This window comes from Salvelinus sp. IW2-2015, linkage group LG26 (genome assembly GCF_002910315.2).
Source record: "Salvelinus sp. IW2-2015 linkage group LG26, ASM291031v2, whole genome shotgun sequence".
Classification (NCBI taxonomy): domain Eukaryota; kingdom Metazoa; phylum Chordata; class Actinopteri; order Salmoniformes; family Salmonidae; genus Salvelinus; species Salvelinus sp. IW2-2015.
Genome location: NC_036866.1, coordinates 17867077 through 17882838, shown reverse-complemented (window position 1 = coordinate 17882838; position 15762 = coordinate 17867077). Strand labels below are relative to the sequence as shown.

The following is a 15762-nucleotide window of genomic DNA, read 5'->3' as shown; positions in this document are numbered from 1 at the left end:
AAAATATGGACTAGTACAGAGAAACAAGCTTGTGATGCTTATGGAACAATATGGTGGATGTAATCAAACCCCAAGCCCTTATCACTACTCCTCCTACATTAAAATGTCTGCCAAGGCACAAGAGAATCATGGGACTTCTGTGTCACATCAAGAAGCAAGGAAGCATGATGGTGTAAGCACTGATAAAGACAAAGGCCATGACACCCCTGATATGCTTACAGCTTGAATTTATCCTCTCCAGTGTCTGGACTATATCCACAGTCCATGTGAGACTGATGGGTGATCAATTGGAAGACCACTATGGGAAAATAATAAGTAAAGGAAATAACTTTTTTATATTATTATTATTTACATTACTGCTAGCCAACAGAACAATCATCCTCTTCATTAATAACATAACATGTGAAGAGGATTTTTCTTTTTCATAATAACACTAGCCTACAAAAATGCTTCAATACTTAGTCAAATACTTGTTTAAACCTATATCTCTCATGTAGCCTTTTCAAGTGGCTGCTTTGAAGATGGCATGTTGCAGAGATTCCATTTGGGTAGTTGGAGAGTCCGTTTGGGTAGATAGCATGACCGCCCAATGGTGTGCCTTTTACTAGAAGCATCGTTATGGGCACTTTATGCACAATGCTTAATGTATGCTAATATGACCTTATCATGTGATTTCTCTTTCGTTTTAAGAGTTACTTTCTGCTTTATTTTTGAGCAACCCTTTCAAACTCAACCTCCAAGATATTGCTACTGTGCTTATCGGACCAAGGCATCTCTTCTGCATGAAGAACTGAAAGAGCGCCTGGCACCAGAGCAAAACGACTTCTCCGCAGTAGGCAGCCAGGGAGTGAGTGTGTGTTTGAGAGAGACCTTTTAAATGGACGCCTATGCATTAAAGAGTTAAAAGGATAGATGAAAAAAGATCCAATTGTAACCCACTATCAGAATGCGAGATCAGCAAGCGCGCTATCTGACGCCCCATCTCTGGAAAGAGAACTGAAAAGCCGGGGGAAATGCAACGCCAGCCTCAGTGCAGCTTCAGACAGAAAACAAATAAAAAAAGATCCAATTTTAATCTTTATCTCGGTTGCGATCGGATCGCAGTTTATCTGCGTTCACATCGCCTTTTTCAGAGAACAGTGACGTTTCCACAACATAATTAAACAGGAAACCACTGTTACAGTTCAGTTGCCAATGGACAAAACGTTTTTAAAAGAGCAAGCAAATGCAACGTTTTATTAAGCCTAGGGGACTATATTGCAACTAAATAAAGTTTGAGAGAGACTGCAAGTTAGGCTAAATGGYCCTAACTAAGTAACCCAATGTTAAAACCCACTGTGATAAACTGCATAAACCATTTATTTTTTATTTTTGCCTAACCTACATATAAAAGAATTATAGCTTTCACATGATGTTCACATTGTTACTTCAAAACAATATTTGATTGCACGCTCACTGTGGAGAGTGGAGCAGGATAGCGCCGAAAACATTGCTTACACTGAGATGTGCTTTACATCACATTTAAAATGATAGATTATTTTGAATACATGTGTTCTAGTAGGCCTACTAAGCATTTATAACAGTAGCATTTTAAAAAGTAGCATTTATACATGTGCTCGATATTAGGCTAGTTGACTAGCCTATTTTTTAAATGTATTTGAGTCAGTATGCTATCATTGAAACTGTTGGCTTCCCTATATCAAATGTAGGCTAAAAAGAATGCACATTTCCACAAAATTATTATAAACATAGTCACATAGCCTAATCGCATTTTTATATTAGTTTGGTAGGTCATTTATAGAAATATTATTTTGGTCACTGCTAAATGTCACAAACCTAGTCCACCTGTCAAAGTATATACAGTATGTTCGCAATGAACCACCTTTAATAAAGATCAATGTGAACTTATTATTTTCCTTACGTTTGATCTGCCGGGGTTTGCTCTGCTTTCTTCGGGACATATCTTTCTCCTGCTCTTGGTCCGCTGAAGGTAAGTGATCTTCCTAGGAAGAACTAGCACTGAAACACTGATCGATCTCCAGCCGGAGATATCCGCATGACCTGCACTTTGATATTCTTTGACGCACGAGGGCTACCTGTGGCCAAGTAAGCTTTAGTTACTTTTCAATGTCTTCCCAGATGTGCGGTCTTCTCTTTTCCCTTCCTCCTCTTCCTTGTGAGGTCTTAACTGTCACCTACGGGATGCCAGTGACTGCAGTTGTATCGCTATAACTATTCTATAAAATGTTGCCGCTATGTCAATGTAGCCTATTACTGTTTTCGTTTTCCCTTTGTTTTTCCCTAGTCCGCCCAACACTCGAGTACTGGCAGGCACTTTTCAATGGAGCGCGAGCGTTACATTAAACATTACAGCTGATATGCAGAGCCGACACGCCCCTCTAACGCCCCCTGCGTCTGACGTAGGGCTAACGTATCCGTTATGGGCGGGTTTTTTTCTGTGAATTGTAGGCCCCAAAATTCTTGAATCTAGCTACTTTAATTTTATTAATTGATAATTTTCCTGTAATTCTTAGTGGAAATAAAAACAGTTTTACCTGAAAGACCTAGAACATTGTTCAAGCTTCCTGCCATCGAGGACCTCTATTCCAGGTGGTGTCAGAGGACGGCCCTAAAAATGGTCAAAGACTCCAGCCACCCTAGTCATAGACTGTTCTCTCTGCTACCGCACGGCAGGCGGTACCGGAGCGCCAAGTCTAGGTTCAAAAGACGTCTTAACAGCTTCTACCCCCAAGCCATAAGACTCCTGAACAGCTCATGAAATGGCTACCCAGACTATTTGCATTGACCCCCCCCCAACTCTTTTACGCTGCTGCTACTCTCTGTTTATTTTCTATGCATAGTCACTTTAACTCTACTTACATGTACATATGACCTCAATTACCTCTACTAACCAGTGCCCCGTACCCCCTGTATATAGCCTCGCTATTGTTATTTTACTGCTGCTCTCTTATTTTTTACTTATCTATTCTTTACTTAACACTTATTTTTCTTAAAACTGCATTGTTGGTTAATTAAGGGCTTGTAAGTAAGCATTTCACTGTAAGGTCTGTTCTATTCAGCGCATGTGACAAATACAATTTGATTTGATTAGAATTATGTTGTCATTAGAAAATATAGCTTCAAATAATGTATGTTGCTCTATCCTGGTATATCATTAATTAAGAACATATGGATCCGACTGTATATATCAAGTAGCCTACTATTTGTATAGGAAAATGTCATGGGGTGCATTTGCTCCATTGTTTACATTTTTGTTTTTACAAACAGTACAGGAATTTGTAACAACATCAATCTGAAGTAGGCATCAACTGAGTGTACAAATCACAAGCAACCTAAACAATAGCACACAAGACAAACGTTTAAGTCAAATTCACTGCTGCCATCTAGTGACAGTGAAAATCTTGTGCAGTAGAAAAAGGCTGGTGTGTAACAGCACAGTAGCTGTTATGTTGTGTCCACATATGAGTTTGTCTTGATGATGTACAGAAATTGAGACTATACTGTCACATGGGATAATGTGATACACACTGATCATGCTCATCTTTGAAGATCTTAGACATAATTTGATACTTACTTCATAGATACACACAAGATCCCATGTTGCCATTTGAATTTAAGACAGTCATGGGAAATTATACTTGCAAGACCGATCAGTAACACTACACATTACGTAGCTCTACTTGTGTAGTAATGCTATTATTGTAACAACATTATCTGGTCATATCATGTGGTAATAACATGTTATAAGCTGTTTGAGAGTGAGTGAATTTTACTATGATACCATGATGCCTGTGTGTGTGCGTGTGCGCGTGTGCGCGTGTGTGTGTGTGTGTGTGTGTGTGTGTGTGTGTGTGTGCCTACCTATTTGTTTAATAATACTTGTATGCATGTGCTTACATAGTGTGTTTAATACTTATAAGGATTCAAAGCTTTAAGAGGTATTCATTGTCCTTAGCAGGGTAAGGATTCAAAGCTTTAAGAGGTATTCATTGTCCTTAGCAGGGTAAGGATTCAAAGCTTTAAGAGGTATTCATTGTCCTTAGCAGGGGGTGCCAGGTCTTTGTAAGTCCTCCCAGACTCGCAGCAGGTCACTCACATGGTCCATTTCGGTAGTGATGACAGTAGAGTAGTAACAGCGATTATGAGTGTAGGGCATGGAAAGCTTGAAGAGGGAAGAGTTAGGTGGGTAACTGGCTGCAATCCCTAAATGGCTCAGACACATACCCAGGTAGGCATCCTCTAAAAATATGGCACGGACTTGTTTGGATGCTTCCACTATCTTCTCAGGAAGATCTATGGAAAATACATAACCATTTCCCAAAAGGTAGGGAGGGAATTTGGTACTGGGGTAAACCTTATTGGGAATGTACCACTTTGAGGTACGGTCTCTCACCACTTGTGTGTTTTGGCTGAACTTCCCAGTGATGTAGTTGTGCTTTGGTGTAGTTGGGTCTATCAGCATGTTGACCAGGTTGTGCACATTGAGGAACATGTCAGAGTCAATCTTCATGGCGAAGGAGGCGCCGGGGCAGCGAGAGGCCAGCCACTCCAGCATCACCATGGTCTTGATGGTCAGGTTGAAGTAGCTGTCCTGGAAGTCACTCTGCAGCATGTCATGGTACAGCTGGTTCTCAAGCAGCACCTCCTCCTGCATCCTCTCTGACTCCGCTCCACTGGGCAGGCCCAACAGGAAGAACAGACGCACAGCCCGTCCCAGAACCAGGCTCTCCTTACCCCAAGTCTTCCGGATATCCTCCCGGGCTACCAGATTACCAGGAGCTACTGGCACCATCAGAAGCAGGAAGGGGCTGCGTTCCTGGCACTCATGAGGCTCATCCAGAACAAACTGATATTTGTGTGGGTATGCTACATTGTATGGTGAAAAAAACTCCCCCTCATTTCCATTGGTATAAGAGAGAGGAGTTAGATCCTGGCCTCCTAGCAGCCAGAGTGGGGTCTGGCTTATATGAAGAGTGAAGAGGGTGGTTACGTAGAATATCACCAGGATCCCCACAGCCAGGAGAAGCACAAAACACCTCCGATGGGGAAACCTCATGCATTGACATGTTCCACTGTCTTCTGTTTTTTTACTGAAAGTAATGGCGAGATTTTAAAAGAGAGGAACAGGTCAAGGTGCTAAATTATTTTACTTTTATTGTTTAATTTATTTGAACAACATGATTTAAAAATAATAATATTAACAGAAGACAATGTTCAATATATCACTAAGTCCACTATAAATACATTACTTGTAAGACAATCTTGTGAAGACTTTTAAGAACACAAAGCTAATGATATAAGTCAGAATGCATTTACCTGTTACCACCTGTTCCACTGACATTCAAGTTTTGAACTTCCATGGATAACAGCTTTCTTTGACCTGGTCAGCCAGACACTGCCTGCCCTTCAAACTTGTTGTGATTTATACTGGTCATACAGTATGTTGCAGCAGTCTCTGACAAAATCCTAATCCAGACAGCATTACGTGTGATGTTATATATATAGTGGCACGGCAGCATGCATGAAGTGGCCCTGGGTATAGTTAAGAGCCTTATACTTAAATCATGGTGCCAATAAACTATACAACTAAAAATAGCACTATCTGGTCTAGTAACATTTCCAACAGAGAACACTAGAAAAAGACAAGTCAGAAAGTCATTCAGGATTAGTACACTAAACCCAAAGGATATTGAGCATTGCTATGAACACCAGCTGGTCAAAAAACTGGCATAAGGTTACAAGGACAAAGCTGGCTTATACTGCAAATCTGCAGTGAGATACAGGGCAGTGCTTCACTAAAGGACAAAACCTAAGTAAAGAGGTTTATTATTGTCGAAAGAGTCAAAGATAATTAAATGCAATCTACTGTAATGTAACTTATTTGTCCCTTCATGTATCACCGGACATTATCACCTTGAAATACAGTTGCCAACTCTGACCAAGCTCATTTCAGGAAATATATTTTGTTATTTGTTTTTACATCCCTTCTTTTAAAGCCCTTTTAAAGCCTTTGACAACTTAGGTATCCCTGAATAGCCTTACTAAGCGTGTTGTTCAAAGACCGATGTTTTGTAAGTTGGGCTGTAGGCTGTTAGGGCGGGGTCTGGTGAAACAGAAGTTAAATCAATGTGTGTGTGTGTGTGTGTGTGTGTGCGTGCGTGTGCGTGTGCGTGTGTGTGTACCAATTCAGGGGCAGGTACCTGTTGTAGGGAGGGGTATTTGCTTGAATGAAAACTGAGTGTCTGTCTGTCTGTCTTTCCAAAGACACAGCCATGATGTGAACAACACTTCTTAGCGTGTACCATCCTATAGTATTTTTAGGTGCTTCGCTGGGCACAATGTGTAAGAAATCCTTATTTAATTATTTTGTACTAAAGAAAAAATACAACAAAACTGGTACATTACATAACATGCATATTTTGATTACTTTAGCTACCAAGATTATTTATTTTATTTAACCTTTATTTAACTAGACAATAATAATGGGGAAAGTACTACAGGAACATCATACATTGCAGCATACTTCACTTACATTATTTTAAAAAGTATTCCAACAGTTAGTTGGCTCCTTTAAATACAGAAACTATGAAGAACGACAACATTATGTGCTCAGACTTTAATCAAGTTACATGATTAAGGCCCCTTGTGTTTAGTGTGCTTCCAGCAGAGACTGGTCCAGTGGTCTCTCTGAAGAATAGCAAAGTTCAGGGCAAGTACTGTATATGATTGTGAAAGGCATAGAGCAGAGGGTGCAGCAGTATTTGAAGATACCCTATGCCCATCCACTTGTGGGTCCTCTGCGACTGGCTGCCCAACAGCCTGCAGAGCCATGGGAACCAGAGAGGGACAGCACACGCCAACCTTACATCTCAGATAGTTTAACCTTTGTACTTCTGCATTTAAAAAAAAATCCACTTTTAGGATCAACCTAAAAAAGGTATTGTGTCAACTGATTACAAGTACATGAGAAAATAAGGACATTTGTTGAAACCAAATACATGAGTTAATGCCAACTGCTATACATGTATTTGATTATTAACAAAGCTATATTTCAACTTGCAAACTATTTCTTTCAGAAATCAATATTATTTTCCTCTTTSGTTGAGATTCAGTGCTGACACTAAACATACCTGGAATGACATTCACTCTTATGGGTGGCCAAAAAGAACAGAATGAAAGCCACGCCCCCAATAGGCTGCGCCTCCAACTCTTCTGATAGGCTGCCGCCACTACATTGCTCCCACCACTATGCAACGCAAATGTGCATGAGCTGTTGAAAGCAATTTAGAAGCTTTCATTCAATTTTAAAAATCACACTGATCTGTCAAATTTGGTATTTGATTTCAGACAAATTGAATAGGTTGAATGAACCAAAGTGTAATTTTGGATCATACCAATCAGAAAAAGCACTTCAGATGAACAACAGTGCCGCCACTTTTTACAATGGAGTGGACATGGAGTGCTAACCAATATGGCATTGACCGAAACACCTCTCGGTCTCTCTCACTCTCTTTTTTCTCATTCTAGGTGTATTCAGGATCCAGTTATTTCTCAACACATAGTAAATGTAATGGCCATTGAATACGACCTGACAGACGTGTCAGAGGACTGTCTTTATCTTATTAATGTATACACACCTAAAGAGGCAGCAACAGGTGAAAAACTACCTGTAAGTTATACATGAACAGTTTTATTAACATGTTACTTACAGTACCAGTCAAAAGTTTGGACACACCTACTCATTCAAGGGTTTTTCTTTATTTTTACTATTTTCTACATTGTAGAATAATATTGAAAACATCAAAACTATGAAAGAACACATATGGAATCATGTAGTAACCAAAAAAGTGTTAAGCAAATCAAAATATATTTTACATTTTAGATTCTTCAAAGTAGCCACCCTTTGCCTTGATGACAGCTTTGCACACGCATGGCATTCTCTCAACCAGCTTCATGGGGTAGTCACCTGGAATGCATCTGAATTAACAGGTGTGCCGTGTTAAAAGTTCATTTGTGGAATGTCTTTCCTTCTTAATGCATTTGATCCAATTGGTTGTGTTGTGACAAGGTAGGGGTGGTATACAGAAGATATCCCTATTTGGTATTATGACAAGAACATCTCAAATCAGCAAAGAGAAACGACAGTTCATCATTACTTTAAGTCATGAAAGTCAGTCAATGCAGAAAATGTCAAGAACTTTGAAATTTTCTTCAACTGCAGTTGCACTTGAGCGAGCCCGTGCCAAGCCAGAGCCCAGACTTGAACCGATCGAACATCTCTGGAGAGACCTGAAAATAACTGTGCAGCGACGCTCCCCATCAAACCTGAGAGTTTGAGAGGATCTGCAAAGAATGGGAGAAACTCCCCAAATACTGGTGTGCCAAGCTTGTAGCGTCATACCCAAGAGGACTCGAGGCTGTAATCGCTGCCAAAGGTGCTTCAACAAAGTAGTAAGTAAAGGGTCTGAATACTTATGTAAACGTGATATTTCTGTTTTTTATTATTTATACATTTGCAAAAATGTTTATACTTGTTTTTGCTTTTTCATTATGGGGTATTGTGTGTAGATTGACGAGGGAAAAAAACTATTTAAGCAATTTTAGAATAAGCTGTAACAAAATGTGGAAAAAGTCAAGCGGTCTGAATACTTTCCGAATGCACTGTATCTCATGGATTTCTTTGCATATCTGTTGAAGGCACTGGAGATGAGCATGCACCAGGCAACTGGGGTTTCCTAGAACACTGCAACTCTGAAGTGGGTCCAGGAGAACATTGAGAGCTTTGGTGGGGACACACCTGGGCTCGGGTGTGTCCCGGGGATAAATACACCTTTCCCCATTCATTGAGGAGACTCTCCATGCAAACATGCAGGTTTATATATATATATATACACTGCTCAAAAAAATAAAGGGAACACTTAAACAACACAATGTAACTCCAAGTCAATCACACTTATGTGAAATCAAACTGTCCACTTAGGAAGCAACACTGATTGACAATTTAAATTTCACATGCTGTTGTGCAAATGGAATAGACAACAGGTGGAAATTATAGGCAATTAGCAAGACACCCCAATAAAGGAGTGGTTCTGCAGGTGGTGACCACAGACCACTTCTCAGTTCCTATGCTTCCTGGCTGATGTTTTGGTCACTTTTGAATGCTGGCAGTGCTTTCACTCTAGTGGTAGCATGAGACGGAGTCTACAACCCACACAAGTGGCTCAGGTAGTGCAGCTCATCCAGGATGGCACATCAATGCGAGCTGTGGCAAGAAGGTTTGCTGTGTCTGTCAGCGTAGTGTCCAGAGCATGGAGGCGCTACCAGGAGACAGGCCAGTACATTAGGAGACGTGGAGGGGGCCGTAGGAGGGCAACAACCCAGCAGCAGGACCGCTACCTCCGCCTTTGTGCAAGGAGGGAGCAGGAGGAGCACTGCCAGAGCCCTGCAAAATGACCTCCAGCAGGCCACAAATGTGCATGTGTCTGCTCAAACGGTCAGAAACAGACTCCATGAGGGTGGTATGAGGGCCCGACTCCACAGGTGGGGGTTGTGCTTACAGCCCAACACCGTGCAGGACGTTTGGCATTTGCCAGAGAACACCAAGATTGGCAAATTCGCCACTGGCGCCCTGTGCTCTCACAGATGAAAGCAGGTTCACACTGAGCACATGTGACAGACGTGACAGAGTCTGGAGATGCCGTGGAGAACGTTCTGCTGCCTGCAACATCCTCCAGCATGGCGGTTTGGCGGTGGGTCAGTCATGATGTGGGGTGGCATTTCTTTGGGGGGCCGCACAGCCCTCCATGTGCTCACCAGAGGTAGCCTGACTGCCATTAGGTACCGAGATGAGATCCTCAGACCCCTTGTGAGACCATATGCTGGTGCGGTTGGCCCTGGGTTCCTCCTAATGCAAGACAATGCTAGACCTCATGTGGCTGGAGTGTGTCAGCAGTTCCTGCAAGAGGAAGGCATTGATGCTATGGACTGGCCCGCCCGTTCCCCAGACCTGAATCCAATTGAGCACAGCTGGGACATCATGTCTCGCTCCATCCATCAACGCCACGTTGCACCACAGACTGTCCAGGAGTTGGCGGATGCTTTAGTCCAGGTCTGGGAGGAGATGCCTCAGGAGACCAATCGCCACCTCATCAGGAGCATGCCCAGGCGTTGTAGGGAGGTCATACAGGCACGTGGAGGCCACACACACTACTGAGCATCATTTGGACTTGTTTTAAGGACATTACATCAAAGTTGGATCAGCCCGTAGTGTGGTTTTCCACTTTAATTTTGAGTGTGACTCCAAATCCAGACCTCCATGGTTTATAAATTTGATTTCCATTGATAGTTTTTGTGTGATTTTGTTGTCAGCACATTCAACTATGTAAAGAAAAAAGTATTTAATAAGAATATTTCATTCATTCAGATTCTAGGATGTGCTTATTTTAGTGTTCCCTTTATTTTTTTGAGCAGTGTATATATATGTATGTATGTACGTATGTATGTGTGTGTGTGTGTGTGTGTGTGTTTTTTTGGGGGGGGGGGATTTGAGGTGTGTTTGTTTTGGCACACCCATCATTATCACCATCTATGCATGCAACCACTCACTTACACTACTGATTACTGACACTATTGTTAATTGTATATAGTTTACTTAATTTAATAAATATATTACCTCCACGTTGTCTCCTTTGTTACGGGCTACGAGCTGGTTCGTGACACTACAAAAGAGCCTCTGGTCCAAGCTAAGGTATTGTACCTGTCTCACAAATCATCCAACACTAATTCAAATCACATTTGAATCAGTTCAAACTGTTAACTGGTTTATCAATCAATTATATAAAAGTTTGGAATGCTATGTGATGTTTGAACAACTGGCCAGGTGATGTCTAGGTGATGATAATGATGTCTAACCTGGCAGTGTGACTACACTACTAATGAGTAGCTTGTCAAGTTTATGAGAACTGAATAGGATTTGGTGAATGCCATAAAAAAGGTAAACTAGCTATTACCAGTTGAGACATACGGAAGATATGTTGCATGTGCATTTTTTCCTATGATGGTTCAAATGATTAATTTCATATGGTTGAAATTGTTAGACCTCTATATAGCCTCTATAGTACCATACAGAATAACATCTCCCTTAGATATTACTGTAAAGTTATTCCAATAACAGCCACAAGAGGTCAGGTTAGGCCTGTTTTCAACCATTGAGCCTGTTGCATTTTAGATGTGAATCTTTATAGGAACGACTGGGTGGAGTGTTTCTAAAAGACCTTGCAGATAAGCTTTTAAAGAGAAAGGAGGTCCAGAAGGTTCCTGTGCTCCTTGGAATGACTAACCATGAGTTTGGATGGATCCTCCCAATGGCAAGGTCAGTTTTTCTTGATGAAAAACACTTCTGCTCAATATATCTCTACATATGTCTTCAAGTTTAAGTGGTTACTGAAATAAAAAGGGTTTTGATAATAATTACTTTTCTGTCTTTTCAAATTTAGGAAGGTGAAGGTGTGTCATGTGTTGGATTTGATACAGTAAGTTCTACTATATTTTGGAACAGTCCTTTAATCCACCTAAATGGTTTTACAGCTTTAATAGGCAGTCAGCGAGTTCAATAATGAAACATTTTCTATCCTGCTGGGGTGAGTTCTTTTCGCCCATCTTGTCCTACTCCTCCTTCTGTTCCCTCACCTGTTACTGAAGCAGTGTTTATGTACCATTTATGTTATTGTATAAGACTATTATTATCATAGTAACTTAATTCAATTATTTATATTATTAACCAGCAAATTGACCAGGATATGAAAGTACCGCTGGCCACAGTACAATGATGCCATGTAGACCTATACTATAGAGAAGGGTTGCAACATTCCGGGAACTTTCAATAAATTCCCTGGTTTTCCAGAACTCCTGGTTGGAGGATTCAATGCAAAAACTCCTGAAGATATTTGTGATGGATTTACTGAAATGCTGGGAGATCTGTTTGTGGTTCTGCCTGTTATTAAAGTGTCTGGATACCAGAGGTTAGTTCCAGTCTGGGGAAGGCAACTTTTCTGTTGCATTTTAAATCACCTTATGAAATGATGCCAAAAGCTCTCATCACTTCCAATGTATCTCCTGTGTTTTTAGATGCTGGTGCAACKGTACATGTACGAGTTCCAACATCACCCAGAGATGCACATAGACGCCAGACCCAGCTTTGTAAAGTCTGACCATKCTTATGTTTGGATCATGCTTTTGGAATGGACATACAGTTGAAGTCGGAAGTTTACATACACTTAGGTTGGAGTCATTAAAACTCATTTTTTAACCACTCCACAAATTTCTTGTTAACAAAAGATCGTTTTGGCAAGTCAGTTAGGACATCTACTCTGTGCATGACACAATACATTTTTCCAACAATTGTTTACAGACAGATTATTTCACTTATAATTCACTGTATCACAATTCCAGTGGGTCAGAAGTTTACATACACTAAGTTGACTATGCCTTTAAACAGCTTTGAAAATTCCAAATGATGTCATGGCTTTAGAAGCTTCTGATAGGCTAATTGACATAATTTGAGTCAATTGGAGGTGTACCTGTGGATGTATTTCAAGGCCTACCTTCAAACTCAGTGCCTCTTAGCTTGACATCATGGGAAATTCAAAAGAAATCAGCCAAGACCTCAGAAAAAAAATGTGAAAACCTCCACAAGTCTGGTTCATCCTTTGGAGCAATTTCCAAACGCCTGAAGGTACCACGTTCGTCTATACAAACAATAGTGCACAAGTATAAACACCATGGGACCATGCAGCTGTCATACCGCTCAGGAAGGAGACGTGTTCTGTCTCCTAGAGATGAACGTACTTTGGTGCAAAAAGTGCAAATCAATCCCAAAACAACAGCAATGGACCTTGTGAAGATGCTGGAGGAAACAGGTACAAAAGTATCTATATCCACAGTAAAACGAGTCCTATATCGACATAACCTGAAAGGGTGCTCAGCAAGGAAGAAGCCACTGCTCCAAAACCGCGATTAAAAAAAGCCAGACTACGGTTTGCAACTGCACATGGGGACAAAGATTGTACTTTTTGGAGAAATGTCCTCTGGTCTGATGAAACAAAAATAGAACTGTTTGGCCATAATGACCATCGTTATGTTTGGAGGAAAAAGGGGGAGGCTTGCAAGCCGAAGAACACCATCCCAACCGTGAAGCACGGGGGTGGCTGCATCATGTTGTGGGGGTGCTTTGCTGCAGCAGGAGGGACTGGTGYACTTCACAAAATAGATGGCATCATGAGGTAGGAAAATGATGTGGATATATTGAAGCAACATCTCAAGACATCAGTCAGGAAGTTAAAGCTTGGTCGCAAATGGGTCTTCCAAATGGACAATGACCCCAAGTATACTTCTAAAGTTGTGGCACAATGGCTTAAGGACAACAAAGGCAAGGTATTGGAGTGGCTATCACAAAGCCCTGACCTCAATCCCATAGAAAATGTGTGGGCAGAACTGAAAAAGCGTGTGCGAGCAAGGAGGCCTACAAACCTGACTCAGTTACACCAGATCTGTCAGGAGGAATGGGCCAAAATTCACCCAACTTATTGTGAGAAGCTTGTGGAAGGCTACCCGAAACATTTGACCCAAATTAAACAATTTAAAGGCAATGCTACCAAATACTAATTGAGTGTATGTAAACTTCTGACCCACTGGGAATGTGATGAAAGAAATAAAAGCTGAAATAAATCATTCTCTCTACTATTATTCTGACATTTCACATTCTTAAAATAAAGTGGTGATCCTAACTGACATAAGACAGGGAATTTTTACTAGGATTATATATCAGGAATTGTGAAAAACTGAGTTTAAATGTATTTGGCTAAGGTGTACGTAAACTTCTGACTTCAACTGTATAAAGATAACAGGTAGGCCTAAAGCACACATCAACTACATCAGGGACGGATTACACGGCATAAACCATGGCAAAATGTGTCAAATAAATACAGGAAATGTGCTTTAAAACTGCAACATTTTCTCAATGCCCCAACGCTAAATGTGTGTAATTACAGGACATTGGTTTAAAAGTGCAAAATTGTATCTCTGCCACCAAGAGTGGGCCATCTAAAATGTTCTTGCCTAGGGCCCCAGATTTGGTTAGTCAGGACCTGAACTACATAATCTACTGTTACATTGGCATGGTTGATGCCATTTGTGATCACCAGAATAATTCCAATGTATTATGCAAGTTAATAACTGCTATCAATGACCTGAAAGTTATAAGGACATACTGATTTTGTCTCTGAGGATATTAACATTATCTTTTCACAAGATAAGAATAATAGGAATAAAAAAAGAAAGATGCATCATCAAATAAAGTGGTCAGGAGGCCACTAGATCATTATTTGTTGATATAACTGTATTGTCCCTATTTATGGAAATAAGTCAGTCAAAATAAAGAGCTTGTAGAGATCATATTAATTTCAAAACAAGGTAACATCTGATCACTCCCTATATTCCCTTAAATGCCACTTACAGGAACAGTCACTGAAGAGGAGGAGAAGCTGTGCAAGGAAAATGATGGCATATTGTAACTAGTGGTTAGAGCATTGGACTAGCAACCAAAAGGTTGCAAGATTGAATCCCCGAGCTGACAATGTAAAAATCTGTTGTTCTGCCCCTAAACAAGGCAGTTAACCCACTGTTCCTAGACTGTCATTGAAAATAAGAATTTGTTCTTAACTGACTTGCCTAGCTAAATAAAGGTAAAATATTGGGGCAATATTGCTTGCATGCACTCTGACATAAACTGACRACAGTATAGCTATTTCTTGGAGCCAGAACTTCTAGCTGCATGATTTTCACAACAGTCCAGCACACTATTAGAAGTACAGTCCTGAGTTACTTTTCTTCGTGAAATGGCCTGTTTAGCACACTGATCCCTGGGTACTAACTGTGACCCGCAGCTCACCAAACGGGGAGGCGCTGGTAAAGTGGTCCCTGTATGAGCAGAAAGTACATGGGGTTGGGTTTAGAGCAGATGGTTGCTCAGAGCCTAAAAAAGGACAAGCTGCACTTCATGACTGTCCTCCTCCCTCAGAAGTTCCACAGCCTGGCAGCTGCTGCAAGTCGGCTTTATTAGCGTTGCCTACACCTCTAAACACTGCACCTGTAATTCTTTTGGCATTTTTTTGTAGGTAGGTTAAGACTCTTAATAGAGACTCTGAATTCATTTAAAACATGTGCTTGTCATCTTTCTGTCTTTCTTCATAATTTGAAAAAAACACAAATGATGATATAGGAAGATATTTGAAGTCCTATAGCCAATGGAAATTGTTATAGATTATTTACATTCACAGTATTACAGTGTTGACTTGGAAAGGGCAACACGGGGAAAAAAACATGAACGCAAGTGAGTCATGAGCTCTGCTGAAACAGAACACATGCCCGTGCGCTACAACCACAAATTATATTGGTTGGCCATCAGTATCGTGACGAAGTCTGCTAAAATATTATTGGCCCTTTTCCCGTTTAGATGCAGACCAAAGATTATCTGTTATATTGACGAGATGTCAAACTGACCGCTCTAACAATGGAAACGCATGTCGTTAAATGCGAAAGGTAGGCGGGAGGAAGCGAGATCAGGTGGGAACATTCTAGCCAATGAGAGGGCAGATACGCGTGTGAACATATGGTACAACTCCGGTATAAAATCGTTATTACAAAGTTGTCAGAATGTCTTATCACTTATATCAGTAGACTACA

At 40.8% G+C, this 15762-nt stretch overlaps 2 protein-coding genes and 1 pseudogene across 4 annotated transcripts in view; 1 reads left to right on the top strand and 2 right to left on the bottom strand.

Moving 5' to 3' along the window:
* The window catches only part of zfpm1 (zinc finger protein, FOG family member 1), a 114767-nt gene extending 112407 nt beyond the window's left edge, over window positions 1-2360 (bottom strand). For all 3 annotated transcript variants that reach the window (XM_023971348.2, XM_023971350.2, XM_023971349.2), the window contains exon 1: window positions 1922-2360. In XM_023971348.2, the coding sequence (XP_023827116.1) occupies window positions 1922-1961 (40 nt within the window). In that variant the 5' untranslated portion in view covers window positions 1962-2360. The remainder of the gene's footprint in view (window positions 1-1921) is intronic.
* Window positions 2361-3822: 1462 nt separating this feature from the next.
* On the bottom strand, window positions 3823-5420 carry LOC111952548 (beta-1,3-galactosyltransferase 2-like). Its single transcript, XM_023971353.2, has 2 exons — window positions 5338-5420; window positions 3823-5111 (listed from the first exon to the last, which is right to left on the bottom strand). Exons 1-2 carry the CDS (start codon window positions 5379-5381, stop codon window positions 4061-4063), a joined length of 1095 nt encoding a protein of 364 aa, XP_023827121.2. The 5' UTR covers window positions 5382-5420; the 3' UTR covers window positions 3823-4060.
* A 2171-nt stretch (window positions 5421-7591) lies between these two features.
* On the top strand, window positions 7592-14769 carry LOC111952718 (carboxylesterase 5A-like; annotated as a pseudogene).
* Window positions 14770-15762: the final 993 nt, after the last annotated feature.

What these genes read in the sequence shown, in the direction of transcription:
- LOC111952548 (XM_023971353.2), bottom strand. Translation starts at nt 5,381, where the DNA reads ATGGAAGTTCAAAACTTGAATGTCAGTGGAACAGGTGGTAACAG. An exon ending in AGTGGAACAGGTGGTAACAG is followed by an intron (nt 5,112 to 5,337) that starts GTAAATGCATTC and finishes CATTACTTTCAG; the next exon opens with TAAAAAAACAGAAGACAGTG.